Raw genomic sequence first — 26,011 nt, 5'->3', positions numbered from 1 at the left:
CTCAAACAAAAAGAGAAAAAGTGTGTGTTGCTTCACTTAAAAGCCATTCATAAGAAGAAGGAAGAGTTACCTCATATTCCTGAGAGAAGCGCAGACCGTCGTTGGCCTTGAGTCTCTCTATATGGTCTGCCAGGTCACAGATAGCAATGGGAGGATGCTCCCTCATCCCTGCAGCGAGAGGATAAGTGTTAAGTACAGTCCATCTCACACACACACACACACACACACACACACACACACAGGGCACAGTGATGCGTGGGGGGGGGGGTGACAGTGAGAGCGCTGTGTGGCGTGCAGAGGGATGACGTGTGACTGTGCAGCTCTTCAACAGCATTCTATAACCACACTGGTGATGTGAGCGTCAAAGAGCATGCTGGTCGGTTAAAGAGATCTCATAAAGCAATAGGTGAGTGGGAAGGTGTCGTGGGGGGGGGGGGGGGGGTGTTTGGGGTGTAAGAGTACCCGCAGCATCTTACACTGACATTTCTTTCTGTATGTCTTTGATTTACTGATGTCCTTCTACTGTATTTCAACCATTTGGTGTGAATGGCTTGTCAGGGACAGAACATGAGAGGAGGAGGCAGTGATGGGGTTAAATAAGAGGGCTCTAGTTCAAATGGCTGCAATGTGAAAACAGAAAGGGCAGGAGGAGGCCGGGATGGGAGAAAACATTAGTAAAACACAAGAGGAATGAAAACTAACTTGGAGTGTTCGGGCAACTGAGGGCACTGGAACCTGTGGGGGGGGGGGGGGGGGGGAGAGCAGGCAAAACAAACAGCACAGGTGTCAGTTAGGAGAAGACGGAGAAAAGAAAAGAACACAGGGAGCGCTGATAACAGAGCTGTACGTGCGTTTAGCTTTGCTCATTGGTCGGCGGCCAATTTGCCAGCTACCTAAAGCAGTGGCTCCCAACCTGGGGGTTTGGGACCCCCACAAGGGGTCACAAGGAATGATGTTTAGGAGGATATGATTATGTTTAATTCTCAGACTTTCCTTTAATCTTCTTGTTCTTGTGAATTACCAGATCTTTTTTTTTTTTTTTACCTGTAAAACTTATTGGACGAACGGGTCACAGCCAGTAAACAAATGCAATCTGGGAAGTGGGGTGTGGCTTCATTTGAAGGGGTCACGAGCCCCCCAAAAAAATAAAAAGGTTGGGAACCACTGACCTAAAGGCGCGGTCGCATTATGTTTCTGTTCAACACAATTCCGCCCCGAAAAAGTGATGTCCCGTCTATGCATATAGTGTAGAAAAGGTGAACTCTGCAATTTAACACCGTCATTGTGAGTATGTCAGCATGACATCACTACCTTACCAACCAGTAGCATTTGTGCTTTTTTCCTCACATGTGAAACAGAAAAATAATCGACTTCCACCGGCTTCATCCAAGTTATAGGTAGTTTCCCAGTCTTTGTCAGTTTGTAGCTGCATTTCCTTTTCTCCGTGGCAGTTTCCATCGTATTCTGCCTCAACCCGCATAGCTTGTGACTTCGTGCTGACTCGCAATTTTTCCCGTCGGCCGCGGCGCAGGCAGCAAAGGCGGTGACAGGTCGACCTGCACTTGACCTGCACGTTTTGCGCGGTTCGACTGACATAAAACAAGCCTTCCCTGCAGCAGTGGTTTTGCCTTCAATCAAAATGCGTTGGCGTCGTCTCAATATGTGGGACGTGGGATAAAAATGCTGTGCAGTCCCTCATAAAAGGGGGACACCTGGTCACCCTAGCGCTGGAGAAAGGTCTGGCTCAAACCATTATCATTCTGGGATGGGGGGCTTTTTCTGGAACACACCCGACTTAAAGCATAAACTTTGTGTCATCCTTACTGGTCTCAATAATCATGGGTAATGCAGTCTTTTATAAAACACTTACCATGACTTCACATGGAAATGACAATGGAATATATTGTCGTTTACTTTTCGCTAAACCTTTTCACATCAACTATTTTCAAATATTACCAAAAAGTATTTTCTGTTGAACATGTATTACATTCAACTCACAACAGTACAAAAAAGTTGTGCATTTGAAATTCTAAAGTAAAATAACGAAAGTAACTATGTTGGTACTAATTAGTTAGTAAAGTAAAATGTCTTTCACAGTTCACAGTTTTGACTCCATTTCATGAGCAAAGGCGATATCATCTGTCAGTTTGTTTGTGTTTGTTGTGAATAAACTGGAAGTTTCAGAGGCTTCTAGGCCACCAAGTGAGCGTTCACTGAAGAGTTGGCAGCCGAATGAGTTGACGAATTTATGTTGGCGTAAACAACATCTGCCAAATTCCCTCCTACTGCTACCAGAGGTAAATGCCACCCATCTGATCGAGAGTGGAACGTGGACGAGGAGAAAAAAAAAAAAAAAAAAAAGAGTGACAAACTGTGAGTTCAAAATCCTCCCACTGAGAGACAGGTGGGAGAGAGAGATAAGAGAAGTAGTTGTATTGGAGAGATGAAAAAGTAACAATCAGTGAAACCGTAAGACAGGAGGACAAAGAGGTAAACAGAGAAAGAGAGTTACAGACCCACGATGTAAAAAAGGAAAACAAGTTGCAGGGTTTCGTAATAGAAAAAGTAATTATGACGGGAGCAATGGAGGAAGTCAGGTGACCTCACAGGGCCAAAACGTCTGCACAAGGAGGGAGGTGGGATCAACAAAACACCTGACATCTGTTCGTTTCCAACCGAAGGTCAACGCTGTCTTTTTTTTTTTTTTAAAGCATGACCATGATCAAAGCCCCCCTAACCTTGACAGCATTTTTAGTATTGACCACCGGTGTGGTCGGAGAAATCAGGAGGATTAACGGCTGCATTGGAAAATGTCTGGTTCTTTCCAAATGAAATCTGACATTTTGCTGTGCAGTCGTTTGCGCTGATGAGACGTATGCTGATCTCAGCTGTAGAAGAGCTCCAACTGTGAGCCATATAACGCTGCCTCTAAAAAAAAAAAACACATGGGGCTTTTAGTGGTTGCCCAAAATTGCTCCCTCCCACTTCACAACTCCATAGAAGCATGTTTCAAATAAAGGCCTGGTTCCCTCTGTAGTTGAGGTACAGTATGTGCTGTCTGTCAGTATTTAATACGGCCACAATATGAATAAATATGAGCTTTTATGTGCTGGGGACAGTTGTGAATGTGTGTGTGTGTGTGTGTGTGTCCATGCCTTGTGTCTGATAGTTGAGTCTCCTCATCTCCACAGGGTCTGAGGAGTGGGCCAGCAGTGAGTCCTTGACACCCGCCATGTGCTCGTCCTTGGCTGGAGACGTTCGCTTCCTGGGGGAAAGAAGAAGTGGCGCGATGAAGTTAGGACAGGAAACGACGGCCCGAAAGTTAGCAGTTCATCGCAAATCAGGGGAATTTTTTTGAAAAAGTTTATATCCTGTAATGGGAAAATGTTCTCTTTATAGCTACAAGCTTGCCTGTTTGAATTCCTTCTGCTTCATTGTCATAATGAGAGGTTTTTATCATGAGACTTCATGAGACCATAGCTATGAGGGGAAACTAAATACGATGCTGTTCCATAAGGAATAATGCAACATCTTCAGTCTTAACTGCGTTTTAATTACGTTGCTCCCTATAATTCTCCACCAGCACACTAATAACTTGTGTGAATATAACGCTTAACAAGAGCAAACGTTAATTCTGTGTTTTTGGTCCCAAATGGAGGACTCCATCAGGTTATTGAAAGGCTCAAGGTCGTCTATTTCTGCAGTATAGTAGTACAGTATGTAACAGCGTAGCCCTGATCCAGGACTGCTATTGTACTTATCACGGTCCTGCATTGCTATTTCCTGGCACTTGGATGCTTCCTTTCACTGAGACTGAGAAGTCTTTGGATGGTAGGCAATGTTCTTAGTGACCTAGAGGTTGTAATGCAAAGCTGTACTTGTCTGTATCTGTTTATGTCACAAAAACTTTATTCGTATTTGTTTTTGTATTGCCAGAAGCAGGCGTCGTTTATATCGGAAGTTGTTGGGAATTGTCTAGTCTGCTTCATTTTCTGCATTCAGTTGCTTTCTACTGCCATTTCTACTCCTCATACATACATCAATAAGTTTAACCATGCAGCTGAATGAATCCAATAATGAAACATGATTTGTATTTGAACCCCTCCTTAAAAATCCAAACTGAGTCTAAATATAAGTGAAAGTCAATAGGCAGGTACCTGGTGGGGGGGGGGTCTCCACAGAACAGGGAGGCTCGCCACAAATGGTGGCGTACCAGTACCATCAAACCTTGTCGTGCAATTTTTTGGCTTTTTCAGTGGAGAAAATGTCATGATTTCCTTTAAAAGCTGGAGGTTGTGTATATATAATGGCAGGAGGCCCAGATGAATGTAAGTTGGTCTGAAGTCTAGAATGAAAATGAGGGAGCTATTCACAAAACCCCCCCAAAAAACAGGCCATAACAGCTCATGGGGCCCTCTTGCATAATAAAAATAAACGAAAGGAGTTAGTGCATGTGATGGGAGGAGGCATCTTCTGAAAATAAAGTTCGTTTGAAATATCTATAAAAAAATGAGGACACAAAAAAAGCTCCCATGACCCATGATATGATGACTATGAGACTGATTTTATACGAATTCCAAACAGATTTATGGACGTCTGTCCAGAAACACTGTTGTCTTCCTGCAACAACTCAAACCTCTCACAAGACTTCTGTTTCAGGAAGGTCAAAAAGGAACTTGAACAAAAAAGGTCTATCTCTGTACGGATCCTTTCCATAACGTCGTCAGACATTTAGAATAACAATCTGAGGCGCAGTTGCCCGCAAGGATCACATCGCAGCCATTGCGGCCTGCTCGCGGCTGCCAGGCTATTAGCCTGCTACGGTGGCTATTACTCATTTAGACACCAAAATTTGCAACAAAAAAAAAATAGGGCCCAGGTGTAAAAATACTGGAATTTCCTTTTAAGGTGTGGGAGTCTGTGATATGTACAATGAAGATGCAAATGCAGAAACCAAGTCATTGATGTAGGTGAGAAATAAAAGGGGTCCAGGAGTGGATCCCAGTTGGACACCACTAATAACTAATATCACATATCCATCCAAGAGTTTCCCATTAGTGATATAATTCATTTGGAAGTCACTCCACTGAAAATACGATGTGACAATTTAATAAGTCAAAATATTATGTTCAGACAGCTAAGCAGATTTCTGATGCCTAGATTTAAAAAATAAGGGACGACCATTCAATTTTAAGATCAGTGGGAACAAATTCAGATGACACTTTTGACATTCTGGACATCGAATAAGTCAGTTGCAATTCATTCTTATGAAGGGAGCTCTTGATACTTACTGCTGGCTGCTGTAAACAGTGATTATACATTACAGTAGATGGTGGTCAGGGAATGAAATATATTTGATATAGGCTCAGAAATACTGTTATTGAAGTTCATGATAAAAAAAAAGAAAAGATATTGAGTGAAATCAGTGTGTGAGTCAGAGAAGCAGTGGATCTCGCAGTGTGTTGGAGCAGGCTGGCCCTCCTGTTTAATGTCTAGTGCCCACTTGAGTGTCTCCACAGCTGGGTTTACGGTGGGAGGTTCCAATTTTGGCATTGCTTATTAAAATAACTAATTTTCCCCATATGACGAACAGGCTGAGCAATTTGGTGAAGCAGCCTGGTTTTCGACAGCGTTGGCGAATGGCAGCGGGTACAGAGCTGTGGTGCTGCATGCAGCTCTCACAGCACCGGGACCGATGTGCATACGGCTGCGTTCAGATCGTCCTGTTTATTAACCTAATGCTTTATTACACCCAAAAACTGTGACTTTGATGGACTTTGAAGGAGACCACATCACCTGGGCCGACCAGGCTTTCCAATGTCACAGTCTAGAACTTTCATTTCCCATGCACTCATAAAAACTGTCCGTTTTCAGGAAACATTTCATATATGGTCTGCTAGGTTATGATATGGTATCAAAAAAGTCATTTGAAGAACTTTATATCACCACTTGACTTGCTTCATTCACAGTTTTTAAATTTCTAAGATTGTTGTAAAAAAAGAAAAAAAAGGACATTATAGCGATGCAAAAAAAGTGATGCTTCACACGTGTGGAGAAAACATGCTTGAAAGAAGCCCAAGTAATTATGCTTAATATGATTCGTGTGTGGAGAAATCTGTGCAAATGTCATCCACATATTTTGGTCATGTGAACAGTCGTGAAAAGGGAAATAGAATGAATCGTGAGAATTCCTATGGGTCCAGATTTTGATTTCGTTTATAGTAGGTGTAATGCCTCGCCAAATAGTGGACAAAAAAAAAGGACAAATGTTGACTTTGAATAATATGACAACATCAATATGAAATGAATGTACACACAGACGTGTATGCATGTATAGGTTATGTGTTTCCTGGGCTTCACTCTATTAAGAACGCATCTTTATTTATTTATTTATTTATTTTTATCATTTATTTATCTTTATTTGGTATTATTACGATTATTATCATTTTGTTTTGTCAACTGTATTACAATTGTTCATATTTTTCTTATATTAGAGTTCTCACCGTGTCACCTGTAACAGTTAAAACATGATTCATTAGGGTTACAAACCCAGTATTGATGTTGTCAATGAATTGGATTAATGCCACAAATTAGCAATTTGATTTGAGAGATAAGGACTAATTAAACATTGTCCCACTGACATTTTCTGTTTCTATGACAATGACAGCAGCTGGTTGTTATGGCAGATAATGCAGCTCAGGCATCCATTTCTTTTTTTCTTCAAAAACAAACCAGAAAAACTACAATTGACCGGTTCTGTTAGTGTTAGTGGTGAAGACGGTCAATGTGTATTATGCAGGTCAGGCAGGTAACACAAACAGAGGAGGGAAAAAGGTCATTGGGATGTCAGTTATGGCCTCTAGGTGATATCAGGATTGGATTTATCAGCTCTTGGCATTTGATGTTTTGCAAGTGTGTGTGTGTGTGTGTGGGGGGGGGGGGGGGGGGGGCACCAAGGGAGGATTATTCTGAGAGGAAGATCAGCGGGATTTGAGAACTCAGCACTCGGAGCTGAACAGCTGAAAACACACAAGACACACAGAGAAACAAACATGCGAAAGAACTTGCACACACACACACACACACACACACAACGACACACACAACGACACACGAGACACACACACACACACACACACGCGCGCTTGTCAGTTGAGGCTGATATAGACAAAAAAAAAAAGAAAAAAAAAAAAAGCTTGAAGAAGACAGCTCAGAGGAGCCGGTATGGCAGTGTGTGATTCTGCGAGTGTAACATAAACAACGAGCATCTGTCATCTCGCATCATCACATGTTTTACACAGCGAGAGGGATTCTCAGAGGCATGCCGAGGCGATGGGAGGGGTGGGGGGGGGGGGGGGCAGACAGAGGCCACTAACCTTTCTTGTTTGCTGCATCCACAGAAAGCAGGCAGACGGGGGAAAAAACGAAAAAAAACACGAGGCAGCAGAGAAAGAAAGGATTAGTTTACAAGTTGTCAGCAGCGGGAATGCCACACAGTGCCCCGCTGAACAGGAAGTGACCCTGACAGAGCACCTTCCCTGCTACTCCTGCTCCTCCCTGTGATGTTATTATTTGATCCACAGCCGGGCTGAGCAGCACCCCCACCCCCCCCCCTTCACCCAACCCCCACCTCTTTCCATCTTCGGCGAACACACATCTTCTTTTTATGACTTTTTAATAAAGCGTTTCAAAGGGCCACATTTATTCGTTTGATACATCAACGGGCTCGAAAGAATTTGCGGCGCAGATCCCATGAACAGATGAGGCGGCGTCATTCATACTGATTTTACGTCGTTCTCAGAGTAACACAGTCGACCTGGCTTTCATGAGCACGTAAAAATCCCTTTACTGTCCCTCTGCCCGTCCTCATATCAATATCAATTGACTGCTTTATCCAACAGCAGCTCTGAATGCTCCTGAAAAGAGAGAGTCTACACCTGAATTTAAAAAAAAAAAAGCTCACCTGACTTCGAGAAATAGAGGAAATATAGCGTACATTAGCTCCTACATCGCTTTTTACCCCCTGTTTTAATGCAACCAGGTCATATTTGGTGGGAAACTTGTTGGATTTCTGCCTCTCGAGCTATAATAAATAGTGGTTTTCTCTTAATATATTCAAATTCAGCAGGGTAAGGCAGGAGGGAAACATGGTTTATGAGAAATGTGGTTTCAAAAGTCTCTTAGGCCTCAGTAGTCTGAGTCAGACGAATCGTTTTGTGTGTATCTCTGTGCAAAAACATGGACGGCAACCATTTTCTCTCTGTCCTCACTACGCATGGAGATAAGGCAAAACATTGGGGATCTAGATAATAAGAGCAACAGGTTTTGTACTCTAGTCTGAATCGCAAGCGTCTCTCTCTCTCTCTCTCACACACACACACACACACACACACACACACACACACACACATACAGTGTAATTAGCTTACATCTGTACTGCTGGCTGCACTGGCCTTTGTGTCAAAAGAGACGGATGAGCGTAACGCAGACTAGCTTCAGCTGAACTTTAGAGCGCATTTATTTTATTCATTATTCCAGCGACTGATAACTCTTCAAAAGCCTGAAACTCTCTCCTTTAAGTGCTCACAGTGCCGCTTGCATGAAGCAGAGGTTATCGCTTTAACGCCATGCTGTTGCTGCTCTGTGAAAACAACACATAATTTTCAGGTAAATGCTCCTTTATGGGTTGAGAAAATGCTCCTTTTTTCATAGGCTAATGGAGCCATTTAATAACCCAGTCAGTGACCTCCAAAATGCATTGTCATAAAGCTTATATATTATGGGATATTAATACATTAAAATTTCCCCCACTACGTCAGTTGTTACTTATTGTGCCTTCTGGGTTTGTTGTTCCCTCTAGTGAACCACTATTCAGCAGCCTATTGATACAGTCAACAGCAGACCTTTACTTCACATTCCTTGTGATGGATTAGCCGACTCGAGCGAGCTTCAAGCCCTGAAAGTTGATTTTCACACTTCACTGAAACAAAAGGAAACCACTGGCTGCCTGGAAGGCACATTCAACCATCTCCAATCCTTTTATATGTTCGGGAACATGTTGGGCAATAAATATTTGATTTGTGAGAATAAAAGATGTTAAACATCAACTCGGAAGAGCAAATATTACTGAACTGAATTCACACACACACACACACACACACCCAAGAGAGAAGAGAGAGCAAAAGCAACAAAAAAAAAGACAAAAAAGAGTTGCTGCCATTTGAGCAGAACAGTAGCCATATGGAAGCCCAGTCAGCAGCTCCAGATGTTTGACCCAAGCGCAGGAAGCACGGGCCAACTGTTTGCCCAGAAGAGCGGGGGCTGCAGGGCAACTCGCAGTGCCTTTCCCCCCCCCCCCATATGCCACGGGAGAACCTTTGCCTTCAGGCCGGCTCAGCCAAGATGGATGTCTGTCTCTGCTCTAAAACCGCTTCCACTGTGACCATTTCGTGGTGCCCGAGTCTTGTAAAATGTTCTCGTCAGAAAACGCTCCCGGTCTCTCTCTCTCTCTCTCGCTCTCTGTGGACAATGATCGCTCAGCGAGACGATACGAAGACGAAACACAATGAACACGCGCTGCCTTCGAGGCACACTGAAACCATTCCTGTCTTTTATAACAGATGACACGAGAGGAGCATTTTGTATCCTAACACTACAAAGCGAGTGGGAACAATGCAAACATGTTTCCAGCTGATTAGTTTGATGCGGGTATGGATTAGACTTAAATCGCAGTTAATATCATCGGCGTAGGTTTGGTTTCAGAGGTAAGCTGTTGGTTATCACGATTTCCATACTACTGTCCTTTACTGTCCTCGTCTCGTGTCTTTTCATTGCAATATTAACTGTAGATCAACTGCGATGAGATATTTACCCAGAATTCTAATTCTAATGCAGCGTTGTATAAATATACATGTCTGTCGTTTAATTTTATTTAGGGACTGTACAAAGGGGGGGGGGGGTAATAGTTGAATCAAAAAGTCTCTTTGCTTTTGTGTGCATTTGGCTATATGAGATATATAGAACAACCAGTACCAGTCCTGTCTCTGTATTAGGGCTTTGCTTTTCACATCACAATTAACTGGTAATAATAAGGACCAATATGTGTGATCTCACAATATTTATACGAGGGCGCGTCCAAAGAAACGACTTAAACTCCCGACAGTCCCTTGTCACGTCCAGGGGTTCTGTGGGGAGTTGTCCGTCAGACTCACCTCTTGAAGAGTAGAATAGCAATAACTATGATGATGATGAGAATGACCGCCAGCACTGGACCCATGACCCACAGCATCTCCGGGTCCTCCGTTTGTCGGGTCATCCCGCTGTGGAGCTTCACCGTGATGGGCTCAGAGAACGGGCTGGCCGCAAACGTCCTCTGCTGCAAATGACCAGAGGGTGGATCCGGAGTCAGTTTCACAGTCACTTTATAGTTATACACAACACAACAATAGCAGTTCAGTTATATGTCACCTGCCCGGCTAGACAACCAAATCACATCATCCAAACTGACATCAAATGTGACAATCCCCGCACTTCACCCCTTGTGAAATCATCAATTTAGGGAAAGGACAGAGACCCTGAAAAACAGCTATACAGTTACTGTTAAGTCTGCACTCACTAACACACACTCACACACACACACACACACACACACACACACACACGCCCCATGGGATGGATGATAGCTGATTTAACCTGCCAATTCTCCGTTTTCCTAAGTTTCTACCTTGTTTAACCTGTTTTCATAGATGAAAAAAAAGTAAAAAGAAAGAAAAGAAAAATGATCCTGGAAAAACTTCCCACCTTCCCCGAAACTGTAAGGAACTTGTCACCTTTTCACCTTTTCTTAAGTCATAAGCACAGGAGAGAACACAATTGACATCAGACTTCGAAAATGGAATCACCGGATTTGTTTTTCTCACTTGCCCCTCAGGGCTTCTGTAGAATTGAGAATGCATGACGAGAAGACTTTCCCTAAGAAAAAAAATCGAATGCCAAAATTGTGAGCAAAACGAATACACACTTGTGTCTAAAAGACAAAAAAAAAACTAAAACTAAATAAAAATCAGGTGAATAAAATGAATTTTACCGTGAACCAATCCATACCATACCCAAATGACAATGTCAAATTAAATGGCCTACTTGTTTTTTTTTATGTATCATGCACTGCAGTGAAAACAGGTAGGGTGACACATTTTGATGCAAAATGTCTCATTTTTTGGACAAAAATACATTTGACAGCTATACTTTTCTTTTCAGTTTAGCAGTCCTTGACAGGTGACCCAAAAGGTTACATTTGGACACAAGTGGGTATGTGTTCAATGAGGCAGGATTCCATATGGGTGTATGGAGGAGCTTGCAAGTCTTGCATATATATATATATACACACACACACACACAAACACGCATACAGTGTGCTGACAGGCTGCTTCAGGTGAAGGCAGCTTGTTAAAAAGACAGAAAGAGGCAGGCTGCAGTCCATAAATGCAGACAACTTCACTACGCCTTCTGGACAGCAGCGGGGACCTGAGGCCGGCCCTGCTCATCATCAGACAACATGGCAGCCAAATGTCTCCTGACGAATTCACACTGCGGCGAGGAGACAGAATGTCTCAGGCTGAGCTGGTTGAGCCGCTTATCCATTACGGAGTCAGCTTACATATTGTTGTTATTTGTGCATTGTCTGCATTTTACCACACTTAAAGAATAATCCCAAGTTATTACAACATGGATCTTGTTCTTGTAGTTTTGTCCACCACCTCTATCAGTTATGATAACAGCGTACTCACCAGGCTAATTGCTGAAATATGGGAACATGGTGACATTCAAAGTCCAAACAAAAATGAGACCCAAGATACTTTAAAAACAACTCAAGGTCCACCTTCTCTCTGGCTCTGGAGCTTTTTGATCATATCAAAAATCATCAGCAGATGGGAGTTTGTCAGGATGATGAAGTCCTAAAAGTGCTCAGAATAATGGAAGGCTTGAACAGAACCCCATCTGCTGATCAAGACCACGTGATACGCTCCAGAAAGGTGTGGAACAAGAGAGTTATTGGTTATTGCTCAACAGAAATGTTGAAGTCGCGGAAAAATCAGGGAAAGGGTTTTAAGGCAAGTTTGGTGGCTCTCTGCCCTGATGCTGGAGCTTTTATACTGTGCTGACACTTTGATATGATTTACAGCCTGCAGGGTTGCTCCAGTTCTGTGCTCCATTCAGCATCGAGCAATCAATTCAACCCACACCAATGAATTTAAACTGCTATAAATATTACCATACAATATTGTCGTCGCAGCGTACAGCATAGTGCCGTAACACTCCATTGTCAATTATCCCAATGTTTACCTGAGGAGTAGAAACTCACATCATTTTTTTTCCCCATTAATAAATATAAATTTCGTTACCATCTGCTGCTCAAAGGAGTACTCCATAATTTAATATTGTAGCGACGGCCCGCGTTCCCCATCATAAGTTTGCTGTTTTATGTTCCAAAATGCAAATGTTACATGTTTTTTGTTAGTGTTACTATTCAGAACATGTTAGTTTTTGTTGGTAATTGTTTTAACCATTAGTGAGGTGGTCATTACTTTACTTACTACAACTGGGGTTTAGGGTTCTTGTGTTGAACGGGTTAAAAGATTGTCAACGCAGAGAGCTGCTTTCTGTTTCTAATTCCACACTGCTTGCCACAATATATCACTTCTATTAAGCCGGGGGACTCATGAAAGACAGCTTCACAAAAGAATAGTTCAATTTGAACCTGAGATATGTTGACTTGGTATGGTCCAACCAAGCGCCAACCGCCAGGTCGGAAAAAAATGAAGCCAATGCGGAAGTGCCTTAAACCTGCATCCTTTCTAATGGCCAGCACGGGGTGACCCCACTGGTTGCAAAAAGAAGTCTGATTATGGTCTCAATCACTAGTTTCAAGTCTTCTTCAATACAGCATGATGTTCATTTTGTAAATGATGGTCCCATTTGAGTACATTTACAAGCTAACTTTGTTAGCAGCGACTTTGCATGGTGTAGCCAGGAGCTAGGTGCAGTCTAAGCCTAACAGCCTCAATAACCTTACCACCCTTCATGACCGCCTAGCTTCTGTTACAAATTGGATGTCTCAAAATGTCCTCCATCTCAATTCTGACGAATCTGAGGTCCTTGTGATCGGCCCTGATTGTGTTACTAAGAAGGTCAGTCACCATATTGGCCCCCTCGCTGGCAACATCAAGACCTCCTCTGAGAATCTTGGTGTTCTTTTTGACCAACGTTTGAACTTCGAACCCCATATCACTAAGCTCATTCAGTCGTTTCTTTCAGCCGAGAAACATTGCAAAAATCAAACCTAAACTGTAAGCCAAAAACATGTACATACCATAACCTTTTCTGCAACACCCCCTCTACTTGCATTACTCAGACCTCTCTAACTCGTCTTCAATTGGTGCACAACGCAGCAGCTAGGTTGCTAGCTGAGTATTTTTTAGGTTTTAGTATCTTACATCATGAGACTTAGGGTCTGGAAAGGTTATGACTCCCCCTATTGGGATGTGCTGGTTGCGGCCACCGCACGAAACGTTTGGGTGGCAACAATAAAAAATCAAATTGGAGCGCTGTCCTAGTTCTACTTTTTCATGATTCACCACATTTAGTATCCAGCACCCACTTTTCAACGTCAAGTTGAGCGTGTAAAAAGTGCTACATAAATAAAATGACTCATATTATCATCTGTTGGAGTAATGGACTTTTTTCTTTCCTCGGAAAACTCTAAAAGAAAAAACAATTTCAGTTCTTGTCCATGAAAAATGTATCCACCCTGATTAGTTGGTCGCAGTGCAGATTTGTAAGCAGTTGGATATTGGCAACACAATAAACATTATAGGGGTGTTACATGGATCAATTTGCAAGGCGTAATTCACTTTAAGTAACTGTGCTGCTTGTCTCTTAATGTTCTGTGAGACGGGTGCAGCAAGCTGGACTGCGTTAGTGAATGAGACTATAAATATTCCTGCGAGCCTGACGGGGATGTGGCTCAACAGGGCCGTACAGCAGCTCCAGCTCCTCTGGGTGAAAGCTGTAAACACAAATGAAGAATGCTACTTGTTAAACAATGTCACCCCGCGACCGGCCTTGATTCCTCATTGATTCATTCATTTCAATGCATTTTGCCGCACATTTTTCCACTCTTCGCACATTCATTGTGGGGGCTTGTGGCATCAGGGCTGACGTCTGCAAATGAATTATACGTTTGTGGCTGTAAGAGATTTGTTGAACATTTGTCATGTTGCGGAATGCCGTAATGAAATAAATGCAATTTGACATGCCATGGTCTTGGACCCTTTCAAACACTACGCACCTACACATGCATACCATATAGCTAGAACATTTTGATAAGTGTACTGGTTTACTTTACTTTCCAGATGAAATTCAGTATCATAATCCTTTCTGAATAATACAAACCAAGTGCTTTAATCTGACTGTAGCTTCCATACCATTCCATTACTTGAAAAATCCATGCACATTATGTATTTAATGTATTCTAGCTGAAACTGTAATATGAAAGGTACAGGAATATTGATTTAGATTCATGTTTTTTTTCATATCTATGCATGTGACGTACTGTGCAAAAGTAAGATGGTATGGGCATTTTAGAAACAAATAAACTGGGAAGACCACAAGAAACAACAAAGCCCCATGGCTCTGGTTGCTGTGGCAGTACATAAACCCTTACAGGAAGGTACACGGACTCCAAATTAGCTACGGCTAGACGTCCTGTATGCGCTGCATCAGTTGCGATTTATTTAAATGTAACAATGCCCATATGTGTCTATTTCACTCTGTAGGTTCCGTATTTGCAAGTTAATTTGTCCACAACGGCGACGTAGTAAATTCGGCATAATGCACATCGTCCCAGTAATTCGACCAGTGCGTCGTGTCATGACTCGCACTCTGCTTCCCTGACTTTCAGAAATACTGTTTTCATTCAGTAATGAATTCCAAATTGCTTCTCCTTTTCTTTTGCAATCAATGCTTAATGTGCAAACATTAATTATGAACTGCAAGACTTCCTGTATAGGTTTCAAATTAAAAGCTTATCAGGGAGTGCCATGTGAGCTGCGGGAAGGCAGCAACGTGGAAGCAGCTGAAGGGAGAAGAGCAGCTTAGTGAGTGAGTATGACATGACTCTCGTTGAACTCATGGAATTGGTGGAAATCTACATTATAGTGATTGTAGTCTTGCATGGCCAGACCTATCTGGGGGGGGGTGCTAAGCCAGGGATGCAGCGACGGTGCCCTAACATGCAGATAGCGGAAGGGGAGGAGATTGCCGACTGAAATAGGCAGCCAATGGCGGGCTTGAGTTTGTGTGTTGACTTCGCATTAACAGCAAATTAAAACAGGAACTGATCTGAGAACGGGGAAGCTTCTTTCTAAAACAGGATTAAAATCCACCAAAAAAAACGGCGGAAACTAGAAATGAATGCCTTGTTTCTAATAAACCTGTTTCATATAACATATTACAGTAGACAGGTTTCTCTGCAGTTGAGACGTTGAGAAATACATATCTATGTATACACGTTTACTATTATCTCTCCCACTTTGGGTGGGGGTGGTGGGTTAAGTGGGCGGGGTTAGGATGACAAAGAAGTATTGGGACGGTGTGGATTAGAGCAGAGCAGACAACATGATCCAGTGAGAATGTGGCCATGTGAAAAAGAAATCTATACTTTGCTGCGAATATCCATACAGATTATTCAGCTCATCACCCCGGTGTGCTCTCACACTCACCATCATCAATAGCATCTTTCCCAACGTAGCTGACATCACTTTTCCCCCCTCTGGTATCCAGCCCTGACACATACCACACATTGTTCAGGACGGAGGTCGTCGCAGGTTCTCTCTATCAATAAGTGAGCCGGGGGCATGGTGGGATCCGTGGAGGACAAATAGAAAAATCTGTCCATTTTTCTTGAAATTTCATATACTCATCTTCTATGGCTTGTACCTTTCTCCCCCCCCCCTCTGACCCCCATGCCGTCTGCCTGCCAGTCCCCTCTGCGGCTTCATTCAGATTTTTGGTTGCCGCACGCTCTGACCCTTCATGTCCCTCACTTGTCTGATTTCTCGTCCCAACTGGTTTGCGACTTTGTTTGATGAGAAGTCAATCAGTTATTCTTTTTGTCTGTGCGCTACGTGTTAGCGAGCATGTCAGACCCTACTGCTACTGCGACAGCGTGCAGTGCTGCCAGATTGGTGGCAGTTTCCTCCTCATTAATTCAGCAACTTAATTTAGGCATTTAGCAAAATCCCTAATAGAAATGGTTGTATGCTTGTAGTGCAGTGTACTGAATATGTCATTTTTTAAATGACATCTTTACAGCATTTGAAGCATAAATACACGAATATACTAAAGTTTTATATATAAAACAAATTTATATATAAATATAGCTTTAGGTTTTCAATACAATTCAATTTTATTTATATGGCACCAAAAAAGTTACCTCATGACACTTGACATATGGAGCAGGTCTAGACCGTACTCTTTATAATGTGAGTATTATATGATTACTACTCATTTGCAAGTGACTTCATCATTTCAAGTGTTAATTGTTAAAAAAATGTATTTCTTTTATTTTATACAACACAGTATATTATGTTTTGATATACTGTATATATATATATATATAGAAATGTATGAAAAATAAAGCCTTTTGTTAAAGTTCTTGAACCAAATAAAAAAGATAAGGATTTGAATCACAAGCAGATATAAGGCCCACAGGACTTTTTTGGAACAGCACGAGTGAGTGTGACTTTACAAGTAAAACAAAAAAGTGTGATGAAAGGTGTGTGAGGCTGGTGCATCAGACCGAGTGAAAGCCCCAAGGTGTGTTCATGGTCTGCTTTTATGTGCGTTTTTTTGTAAAAAACATAAACACATCCTTTTAGAAAGCTTATGTTTGACTTCATTCTGCATTTCCCTTATCCTCTATTTTTCATAATGACTGCATACTGCACACTTGTTGTGTGCGTAATTGTCATCCACATCAGAGCAGTCCGTGTGCACCAGTTGGCAGCCGGCTTGCTCCAGGCTTATCCTCCCACAGCCAAACTGTCTCTGCTCCTGCCGCTGATATCACTGCACCATTTCCTACAACCGCTCTCCAAGAACCATATGGCGACCAAATGTCTTATTTCCTTGGTGTTTGTGGTTCTGTGTTTTTTTTTAATTTTATTTCTGGTGTTTTAAATGTATTCAGAGTAGCCATGTGCTGCCGCGATCTAAATACTAAAAAAAGGTATTAAGAGAGGCAGTATCATCCCACCTCACGGCTATGTCTAAATCACCAACAAAAGGCCTGATAATGGCTCATTTAAATGTATGCAGTCTAAGGAACTGTCCACGAAGTAGAGTGTCTGCCTCAACAACGTAATGTTCACAATTTCACAGAAACCCACCTGGACCCTTCACTTGGTAATGCAGAGATCTCAATACAGGGTTACAATATATTTTGAAAGGACAGAAATAGATTTGGTGATGGGGTGACGGTCGATATCCAACGTCATATTCCCAGGTGAACCTAGGGATGATCTGACTATTTATGACATAGAAGCATTATGGGTTCCGGATGCTGCTATAGGCCTCCAACTGCTGACGTTAACTACCTTTCAAATATGTGGTAGCATGGTGATAAAGCCTCTGATGGAGGTAGATAAATGTATACTTACTGGGAGACATGAACATTGACAACTGTCCCATGAAGTGCAAGTTACTGTCTATGGATCAAACACTGTCTCATCCGACACACATTTTTTTTTTACTAACCAAGTATGGCATAACCCCTTCTACGTGTTTAGACCTCGTCTTCACCAACTCTCCGGCAAACACTGTTCTAAAGCTGTGTCCCTGGTAGTAGGATTCAGCCATCATAATTCCAGTTGAGGAAGACTAAAATCCCTAAAGGAGGTAACAAGGTCACCCGTAAGAGATCTTACAAACACTTCAATGAGGAAGCGTTCGTGAGTGAGGTAGGACAAGTAGACTGGTCTGCGGTTTGTTTCCTGGAACAACCCTCAAATAGCACTCAACATATTTATGAACTTGTTCGTATTGCATACTACATGCCAAATCAGTGCGTACTGCTAGTGTAGCAGATGGTTTCCAATGCAGCCATAGTCTATAGAAGCAGCTAAAGGGTACGGAGCGTGTTAACAGCCCATCAGTCTCCTCAGCCTTCTTTTTCTATAGAGTCATTTTAGTAAAGTACTGCCTACAGCTCAGGAACCTTTTTTTTTTTCTTCTTTTTTTAAATGACAGTTTTCACGACTTTAAGAGACGTATGAAGCATATTCTATTCTAAAAGCTATTTGGATAATCTGGGAGGGAGGAGGGGGGCGGGGTTGCAAGTGATCATTCTCAGCGGCACTACCTGGTAGATAGTAATGCTTCAGGGCTGAAAAATGTGCGGCTGCTACGTCTGAAAGCTGGGGAGAGGAGGTGGGGCTGTGCAGAAAAGGCTCTTTAACAGCAGTGGGAGGATGAACATTTTGCTATTGTTTCCATTGTCCATAATCTCCCCCTCCCAAAATAAGCAGAACACAGTGATTCTAATGTATTTCGACAGCTCTGTGATTTCCCAGAACTCAAAAAGATTTCCACCTAAACCCGGAGCGCTCCGCTCACAGCTCATCTATCTGCGGCAAACTTGGACGCTATCCAGAAGGCTCGGTGTGTTTCCCCTCAATCCCAGGTCCTCTCTGCGCCGCCGTCCGTCCCTCTTCTTCCTCGTCTTTGTCTTTTCTGCTCCAGAGTTCACCATTTCTCTCCCTCCTACATCAGAAACTCATTCCAGCATCCATTCTCTCTCCAATGATTGCAGAATTACTCGCCTCCTCAAGTACGTCTGCATTTCCCTCAGGTAACCCCCCCCCCCCCCCCCCGGCCCACACCAATCTTATCCCCCATTAAGCTCCCTCTCTTTTCTCTCTCTCCACCTCTCGCTCTTCTCCACACCTCTGTCACTCCCACAGGGCTCTGCATTCAGAGGAAGCTGCTGTTCACTGCTTGCTACCCCCCCCCACACTCTGCTGTAAGTGATCACACTGTTTATATGGCCTTTTTCCTTTTATCCAATCACACGTCCCAGCCCGTTTACCAGCAATGGTGCCACAGAAAGCCGCAGTGCCCTTTTGCCTCAGTCTCCAGCCCCCCCCCCCTTCTTTCTTTTCCTTCCTCCACTCCTTTTCCTCCTCTCGCCTCTACCCTGCCAGCAGCTTTGCAGTAGCAATAAAAGCTAAGCTTACTTCCCCTGTTTTCAATGAATGTGATTTCGGTTTCTATTTTTTGCACAGGCTTGAATCACATTCAGCCGAGTGTCATTTACTGACTGGGCTCCGCTGCTCTGTTCTTTATACAATGAAAGCCGCATTGTCCAAGGCCACGCACTCTGCTGTAATGAGGGGGCTGCGTGTGATTGCAGTGTTGTGTTTGAATGACATCTGAATGTTAGTTTCATTGAATTAACTACGTTCCTGATCCATACTAACCCGGCTGGACATGTTAAAAGGTATTCAAATTAAGATTCAACCCAACAACTTCTGATAAACTTGCAACCCTCTTTGACAAAGTTCCAGGAATTAAGGAGCCACAGGAAACTAGGAACTGAATGTCTATTTTGCGGATGCCTGTTTGCATCTAAAGAAATTAGTCTTTGGGAAAACATTAGTTGTTGGACCCTATTTTAATGTTAACAAACATTACAAGAAATTCCATTCCATGGACATGGAATGGTACCCGATGCTGCTTAGTGTAGTGTAGCTGTAGCAGCGACAAGGTTTGTGTTTGACAGCAACATTCAGAACAGTGAACTCCACACTGATAGTTCCTGGTAAATGGTCTTCGCTTATATAGCGATTTACAGATCAGGTCTCATTCACCCATTCACACACTGATGGTGACCCAGCTGCCATGCAAGGTGCTGGCCTCCATCGGGAGCAACTTAGGGTTCAGTGTCTTGCTCAGGGACGCTTCGACATGACGGGGGGAGCCGAGGATCGAACCCCCAACCTGCTCTACTAACCGCTGTACCACCATGCCGCCCTACTACTACACTACTACCCCCAGAGAAGGGACCTTTTTCTGGCACCTAGAACTAAAGAAGAATAGCTACATTTTAAGTTTCTCGAGTCAAAATGCAAGAAAGGTTCCTGTGTTTTCTCAAATGGCCCCTAGGGCTCCTGCAGTGGAAATGGACTACAGCCCACCACATCTGTGATGTTCAGTACAATCCAGGAGGAAGTCAAACATGTATCGAACTTTTCCTTTGGGTTTCCTCACTTTCCCTCAAAGTTTTTACCTCAACATTTCCTTAAAGAAATACATGAATTTGCTGTCTTACCCATAGTTCGATGAAAAGGTCATTGTTCTATTCTGTGTATCCATATAATGCGTTAAAGTGTCGAAATGCTTTCAAAATAGCAATTTTGAGCTACATTACGACCAATACATGCTGAGGTGAGGTCTTCTCGTTGGGTTTGCCAAGTTGCAGACTGTCCTAACTCTGAACAAAGCTCAGGTGACTCCAGTATTTCTCACTAGCTTTCTTGCCAAGATTGCACAGAAAAACAGCGTCCTGAATCCGGCATGGAATGATAAATGGCCACTGGAATCAGCCAAAATATACTTGGACCAATTTCACAGACCAACACTCGTCTAAAGTTAAGTCCGTACCCCTGGCTGGCCCTTTGGTCCTCCAAAACCAGAACATTGCCCAGCGTGCCAACAGTCCGCAGCAGATGGATATCGACTTTTCAATTCAATTCAACTCCTTAGTTACTTTTGGAAAAGGAAAGGCAGTATCACAAATATTAATATATATATATTTCATATTCGTCAAATATCTGGGTCTTCACGTTAATATGAAACTGAAGTGGGTATTTTTTCCTCAGGAAATTAAGGTTGTTGGAGGTCAGTAGGAAGCGTGTTTCACATGCCAGAGCTTTGTGGAAAGTGCATTGGTTTACGATGTTGCTGCTGATGACCGTAATGGGATTAATGCGCTTTATGAAAGGGTTGGTTCTACAACTGCAGCACAGTTCATTTGCTGTGGTAGCTGCTGGAGTTCTATAAACACTGACTGTTCAAAGGTAGTAAGCCAGAAGTCGCATCTGTTATTCTGGACCAAAAACCCAGATCTTAACACGTTTTTAATGACAATGCCACAAGGTGCAAAGAACAAAAGCACTTGATATTAGGAGAGGCGGCGAAGATGCTCTGCTCTGGAAGTGAGATGCCTGTGAGTGAGAGCAGGGATCGTGGCTTCACTGTCGGAGAGATATACCTGCAGATGCATGCACGACACCGGGACGTGATTCGCATCGCCGCGACGTGTCTGGCATGCGCGCACCGCTGCCTGAGGGGGCTGCTCTTTTGTTCCACAGAGAGAAAACAATGGGGTGGGAAAAAAAACAAACTCTGCTCTGTTTATTCAGCGATGCTAGGCCTTTTGTGAAAATGTATGGAGGACGCACTGCAGCTGTAAGTACTAGAATGTGACCCACAGGGTAGAAATGAAGTCTTTACGTAGTTTTATAACAACTATTAATCTGGCGACTTTAAAAGGCCACAAATGCCGACAAAACAGCAATAGACCCGCATATTAAAAAACCCATCCACGTTACCTTAGCCATCCCCTCGTCCTCTGGTGTAGTTTTATGATTTATTAAAGGGCAGGAGGTGTCAAGCGCAGCCTTGCTATTGGTGAACTTTTACTGACACTGCGCTGCTGCATACAAGTCAGACTGTAACTTACAGCTTAATCCAGTCTAATACTGAACTTTGCTTCTAGCTGGGGCCTGTGCATTTAACTGCTATAGGAATGTAGAAGGAGTACATGACATAAAACAGTTGGTGCTAAGTTGGGTCAGACCCTCCTCTGAGAGTCCATTTGTATTATTACGAGAGCACGGTTCTGCCAAAGTTCTACTGAGCAAGCAAACACCTTCATATAAAATGCAGTGCAGTACTACAACGGTACAGACTGTGGCGTTACTGCGGGGTTGAACCCCGGAACAATGAACTTTCACAAGCATCAAGATTCACAAAGGTTGCCTTCATTGTCAAGTTTCATGCATTAACATGTGGATAAACGCGTTGTTGTAAAGGTGGCCCGATGCTGTACAACAGGGGTGCACACACTTTTTCAGCATGCGAGCTACTTATAAAATGACCAAGTCAAAATGATCGACCTACTATAAAAATGCAAAACATATTACAACATATTACACAGTATTCTTTATATGTACAATATATGTTTGTGTACCTTGCATAACTGCATGAACCTATATTGCACAATATAACTCTGTACATTTTTTGTCATTACCTTACTCTGATGACTTGCACTGAATGGAATCAGCCAGGGATGCATTTTGCCGCACTTGGCGCGCTTGTACGCGCATGCGTGGTGACCCATGTGTCAGAAAAGATCAGATGTCAGACTGGCTGCCCTGTATGTCAATCAAGTGATGATAGGCTGACGTCTATTTTTTTAATGCCATGCGATCTACCCACACTACCTTTGAGATCGACCGGTAGATCGCGATCGACGTATTGGGCACCCCTGCTGTACAAGTTAAGCAAGATTTTAACCCTGAATTGGTTGTCCCTGACGAATTTTAGAATCTGCTAGATTAGCTTGTTTGACATTCAGTTTGAGGGCGGTCATGAGGCCTGAATAATTCCCTAAACGGCCAGCGATCTGGCTGTCGGAGCTTTTTCTGGCTCTATTTTTGAGGATGATCTTGGGCGTTCCGTGTTGATATTCAGAGTGAGCACCATGGTGTAATATTCAAAATTCACAAATTGAAACTGAAGATTGCAGTTTATTACCGACCTCGATACCTTTTTTTCCACCTACCTGTCCCAACACTGATTCTGATGGCTACACAGGAACTGGCCCAAAAAAGGCACCATCCTCTGCACAAGGTAGCGTGAGTACTGTACATATACCGTTAGCGAGGAGGACTTTCTCTCTTTTTAAACCATGCAATGAAGGTGTTAAGGTGACGTACATGCTCATGTCCTTTATAAATACATAAAGGTCACTCACAGACTCGTGGTTCGTCAGGTCAGCCAGAACAAAGCAGCGATACTGCTGCTGGCCGGGGAGGGGTTTGTTGTAGTAGCCGTTGTATTTCTTCTCATCACCCAGAGTGAAGACCTCGGGCAGAGCGTCCAGCTTGGCGGCGATGTAGGGCTGCAGGAAATCCTGGCTCTGTCTCTTCTTTCTCTGCAGACTGCTGTCAGCACCAGCCTCAAGGAGCTGCCAGAGGGGGGCGACACAACAGGAGACTTTGGAATGGGCTTGTCATGAGGTGGCATGGCGATACAACATAACACAACGTGACATCACAAAATTGATCTCTCTGAGAGACGGTAAGAGTTTTTTTTTTTTCCCCTGTGCCTCCCTCCGCATGGAGAGTCAGCGGACAGAACAAAATGTTCTTCACACATGATTCCCGTTATTTTTTTATTTCATTTTATTTATTTATTTCTCTTCCCAAGTGACTGACTTTTATTCTGATCCAGTTTCAGTTCTAGACTACATGTAAGGGATAAAGTTTCTAAGCAACCACCAGCTGGTACCTGCAGGGTGTTCAAGACGCCAAAGCGGAAGCCCTGTTTGATACAAAGTAGCCGACATACGTCACGACTACTTATAAATATAGACATTTTATGACCCATTTCTGGGTAAAAGGACCACGCACATCTCGTGCAAAAAATATAAATAGAAGACTGGCCTATTTTTATGTTTGTAGAGCGGATTTACGTGTTTCTCTCACGCCTGGTGTCGCCAGTTTCATTGACTACAGCAACCACCAGCACTGCTTGGTTAAGCATACGAAAATAATAATAATAATAATAATTTTTATAGCAAATAAATGATGGTTAAGTTAAAGGAACCGTTCAACATTTTGGGAAGTCCTTTGACGAGATGAGAATAGTTATATCAATGTCAAGACTTGGGTAGCGTAGCTTAGCAAGAAATCACAAACTGTTATTTCTACATTACAGTATGTAACTGGTTCCCTTCATGATAAAACTAATCACATCCTGACTCCAGCTCTGTACTTACTCTGTACGTACTGAAAACTCTACAACATCGTACAACAAAGTCTGACGAGTCAAGAAACATGCAGTCAGAGGATCAGACGGGTTGTAAGCAAACCGGAGAGTTTATCCAGATCATCTAAACCACATTCTTTGGAGGTCAAAATGAAGCGAGCGCACGGGAAATGGCACAAACAACCCCTCATTGTAAAAGAAAACTGTACACAGCTACAGTTAGTACAGTAGGTCAAAGTTAAAGCAAGAAGTGGATCCGTAAACTGTGATGGATATTTACAACACACAGTTTGGCTTATCATTTTACCATTCACTTTCATTTCATTTTCATTTTTTTCCCACATCATTTTGACTGATCTGGGGGTTTGTTTTCAACCTGTTTGATGTCATTTTGGCAATGTTGCCACATTCCCAAGACTCAGCAGTTACATTGTTGGGTACAATGTTGTTATTACCAAAATGAACGGTAGCCTGTTAAATAAGACCATCGCATTACGACCTGCTTTGCTTCTGACCATAAGCATGGGTAAATGACGCTGTCTCCACAGAACCCACACTGGTCTGAATACAATAAGCAATAAGTTATTATGTTTAGGCTTCTTCATTAAATGTCTCTGAGTAGTCACATCAAAGCTCCGATTTGTGAAAATAGTCCCAATGTATTATTCATTTTCTACAGGGCTAAGATAAAGAAAGTGAACCCTTTGGAATGACCTACATTTATGCATAATTCATCCATAAAATGGGCTTTATTGTGTGTGTGTGTGTGTACACATGCAAGGAATTTGACTCAAGTTTTAGAAATACTGAAAGAACAAAGACAAATACACTCTATGCAAACTAACAACACTCAAATGATTGTTTTCCAAACTGGCACATTTGTTATCTCAATTTATAATCTCCTTTTTACAAGCAAGTAGCAAAGGTGGCAAAAAGGTTTGAAAAGGTGGAAGAGAACTCATGGGGTCACAGTTAAAAGACCTGTCTAAATATCTCAAAGTCATGGAGGTCTGCAACAACTACAAAATGGCTCAGACATAAGAAAAGTAATGTTTCAGAATGGTGAGGGTCAAATCCCGGCCTCAAGTCACTTGAGATTCTGTGACATGAACTGAAGAGAGCCATTCAAGACATTCCTGAAATGTCCATTATGAATGTTTTGTTTTGTTCGGGGGAAATGGTCTAAAATTCCTCCTGGCCAATGTGGAGGTGTGATCAACACAGGCAGGAAACATTTGGTTGAGGTCCCTGCTGTAAAATGAGGTTGAGCTAGTTACTAAAACCAAGGGCTCACTTTCTTCTTCCAACCTGACTTTGAATGCTCAAGCAAATAATTCAATAAATACACCGCAACGCCGCAATTGTTTTTATGTTACCATTTCAGGCAGATGTAGCTTGTCCGTTACTGTAACATCAGACCACATTTTATCACTATAAGTGCCCATAAGTATGTGGACGCCCTCTTCCCAATACTCCTGTGTACTTTTGCTTTGGGGCTGTTTTTCCTGGTCTGGACCCCTTAGTTCCAATGAAGGGAGATCTTGATGCTACAGCACACAGTGAAATTTTACACAATAGAGCGCTTCCAACTTTGTGTTTGTCCCTTTCCTGTATGATGATGATGATAATACCTCAGTGCACGCAGACAGGTTCATAAAGAAATGGTTTTCCCAGGTCAGTGTGATAGAACTGAGAACTGGGTGGAGGCTGTTATAGCAGATTAACACCCATGGTTTTCGCATTACATGTTCAACTATCCCATATGGTTGTAATGACTGGATGACTGGGTGTGCTTTTGGCCGTGTAACGTAACTACTGCGCAAGTGGAACAAAGTCATGGACAACCACATATAAAGCCTTGCAATGGTATCAGTGCAATTGAGATTCAAACCCTTGCACT

The 26,011-nt window shown here is 42.7% G+C and overlaps 1 protein-coding gene across 1 annotated transcript in view; it reads right to left on the bottom strand.

The window, feature by feature from the left end:
- Positions 1–26,011, bottom strand: part of ptprfa (protein tyrosine phosphatase receptor type Fa) — a 221,827-nt gene that overhangs the window by 28,758 nt on the left and 167,058 nt on the right. The window contains exons 21-24 of the mRNA XM_070909026.1: positions 23,096–23,308; positions 10,212–10,372; positions 3,156–3,265; positions 71–168 (exon numbers count right to left, since the gene is read on the bottom strand). Of these exons, the coding sequence (XP_070765127.1) occupies positions 71–168; positions 3,156–3,265; positions 10,212–10,372; positions 23,096–23,308 (582 nt within the window). The remainder of the gene's footprint in view (positions 1–70; positions 169–3,155; positions 3,266–10,211; positions 10,373–23,095; positions 23,309–26,011) is intronic.

The sequence above is a fragment of the Enoplosus armatus genome, chromosome 7, assembly GCF_043641665.1.
Source record: "Enoplosus armatus isolate fEnoArm2 chromosome 7, fEnoArm2.hap1, whole genome shotgun sequence".
NCBI classification, from domain to species: domain Eukaryota; kingdom Metazoa; phylum Chordata; class Actinopteri; order Centrarchiformes; family Enoplosidae; genus Enoplosus; species Enoplosus armatus.
The sequence above is the reverse complement of the archived record's forward strand: the minus strand, read 5'-3'. Positions and strand labels throughout refer to the sequence as shown.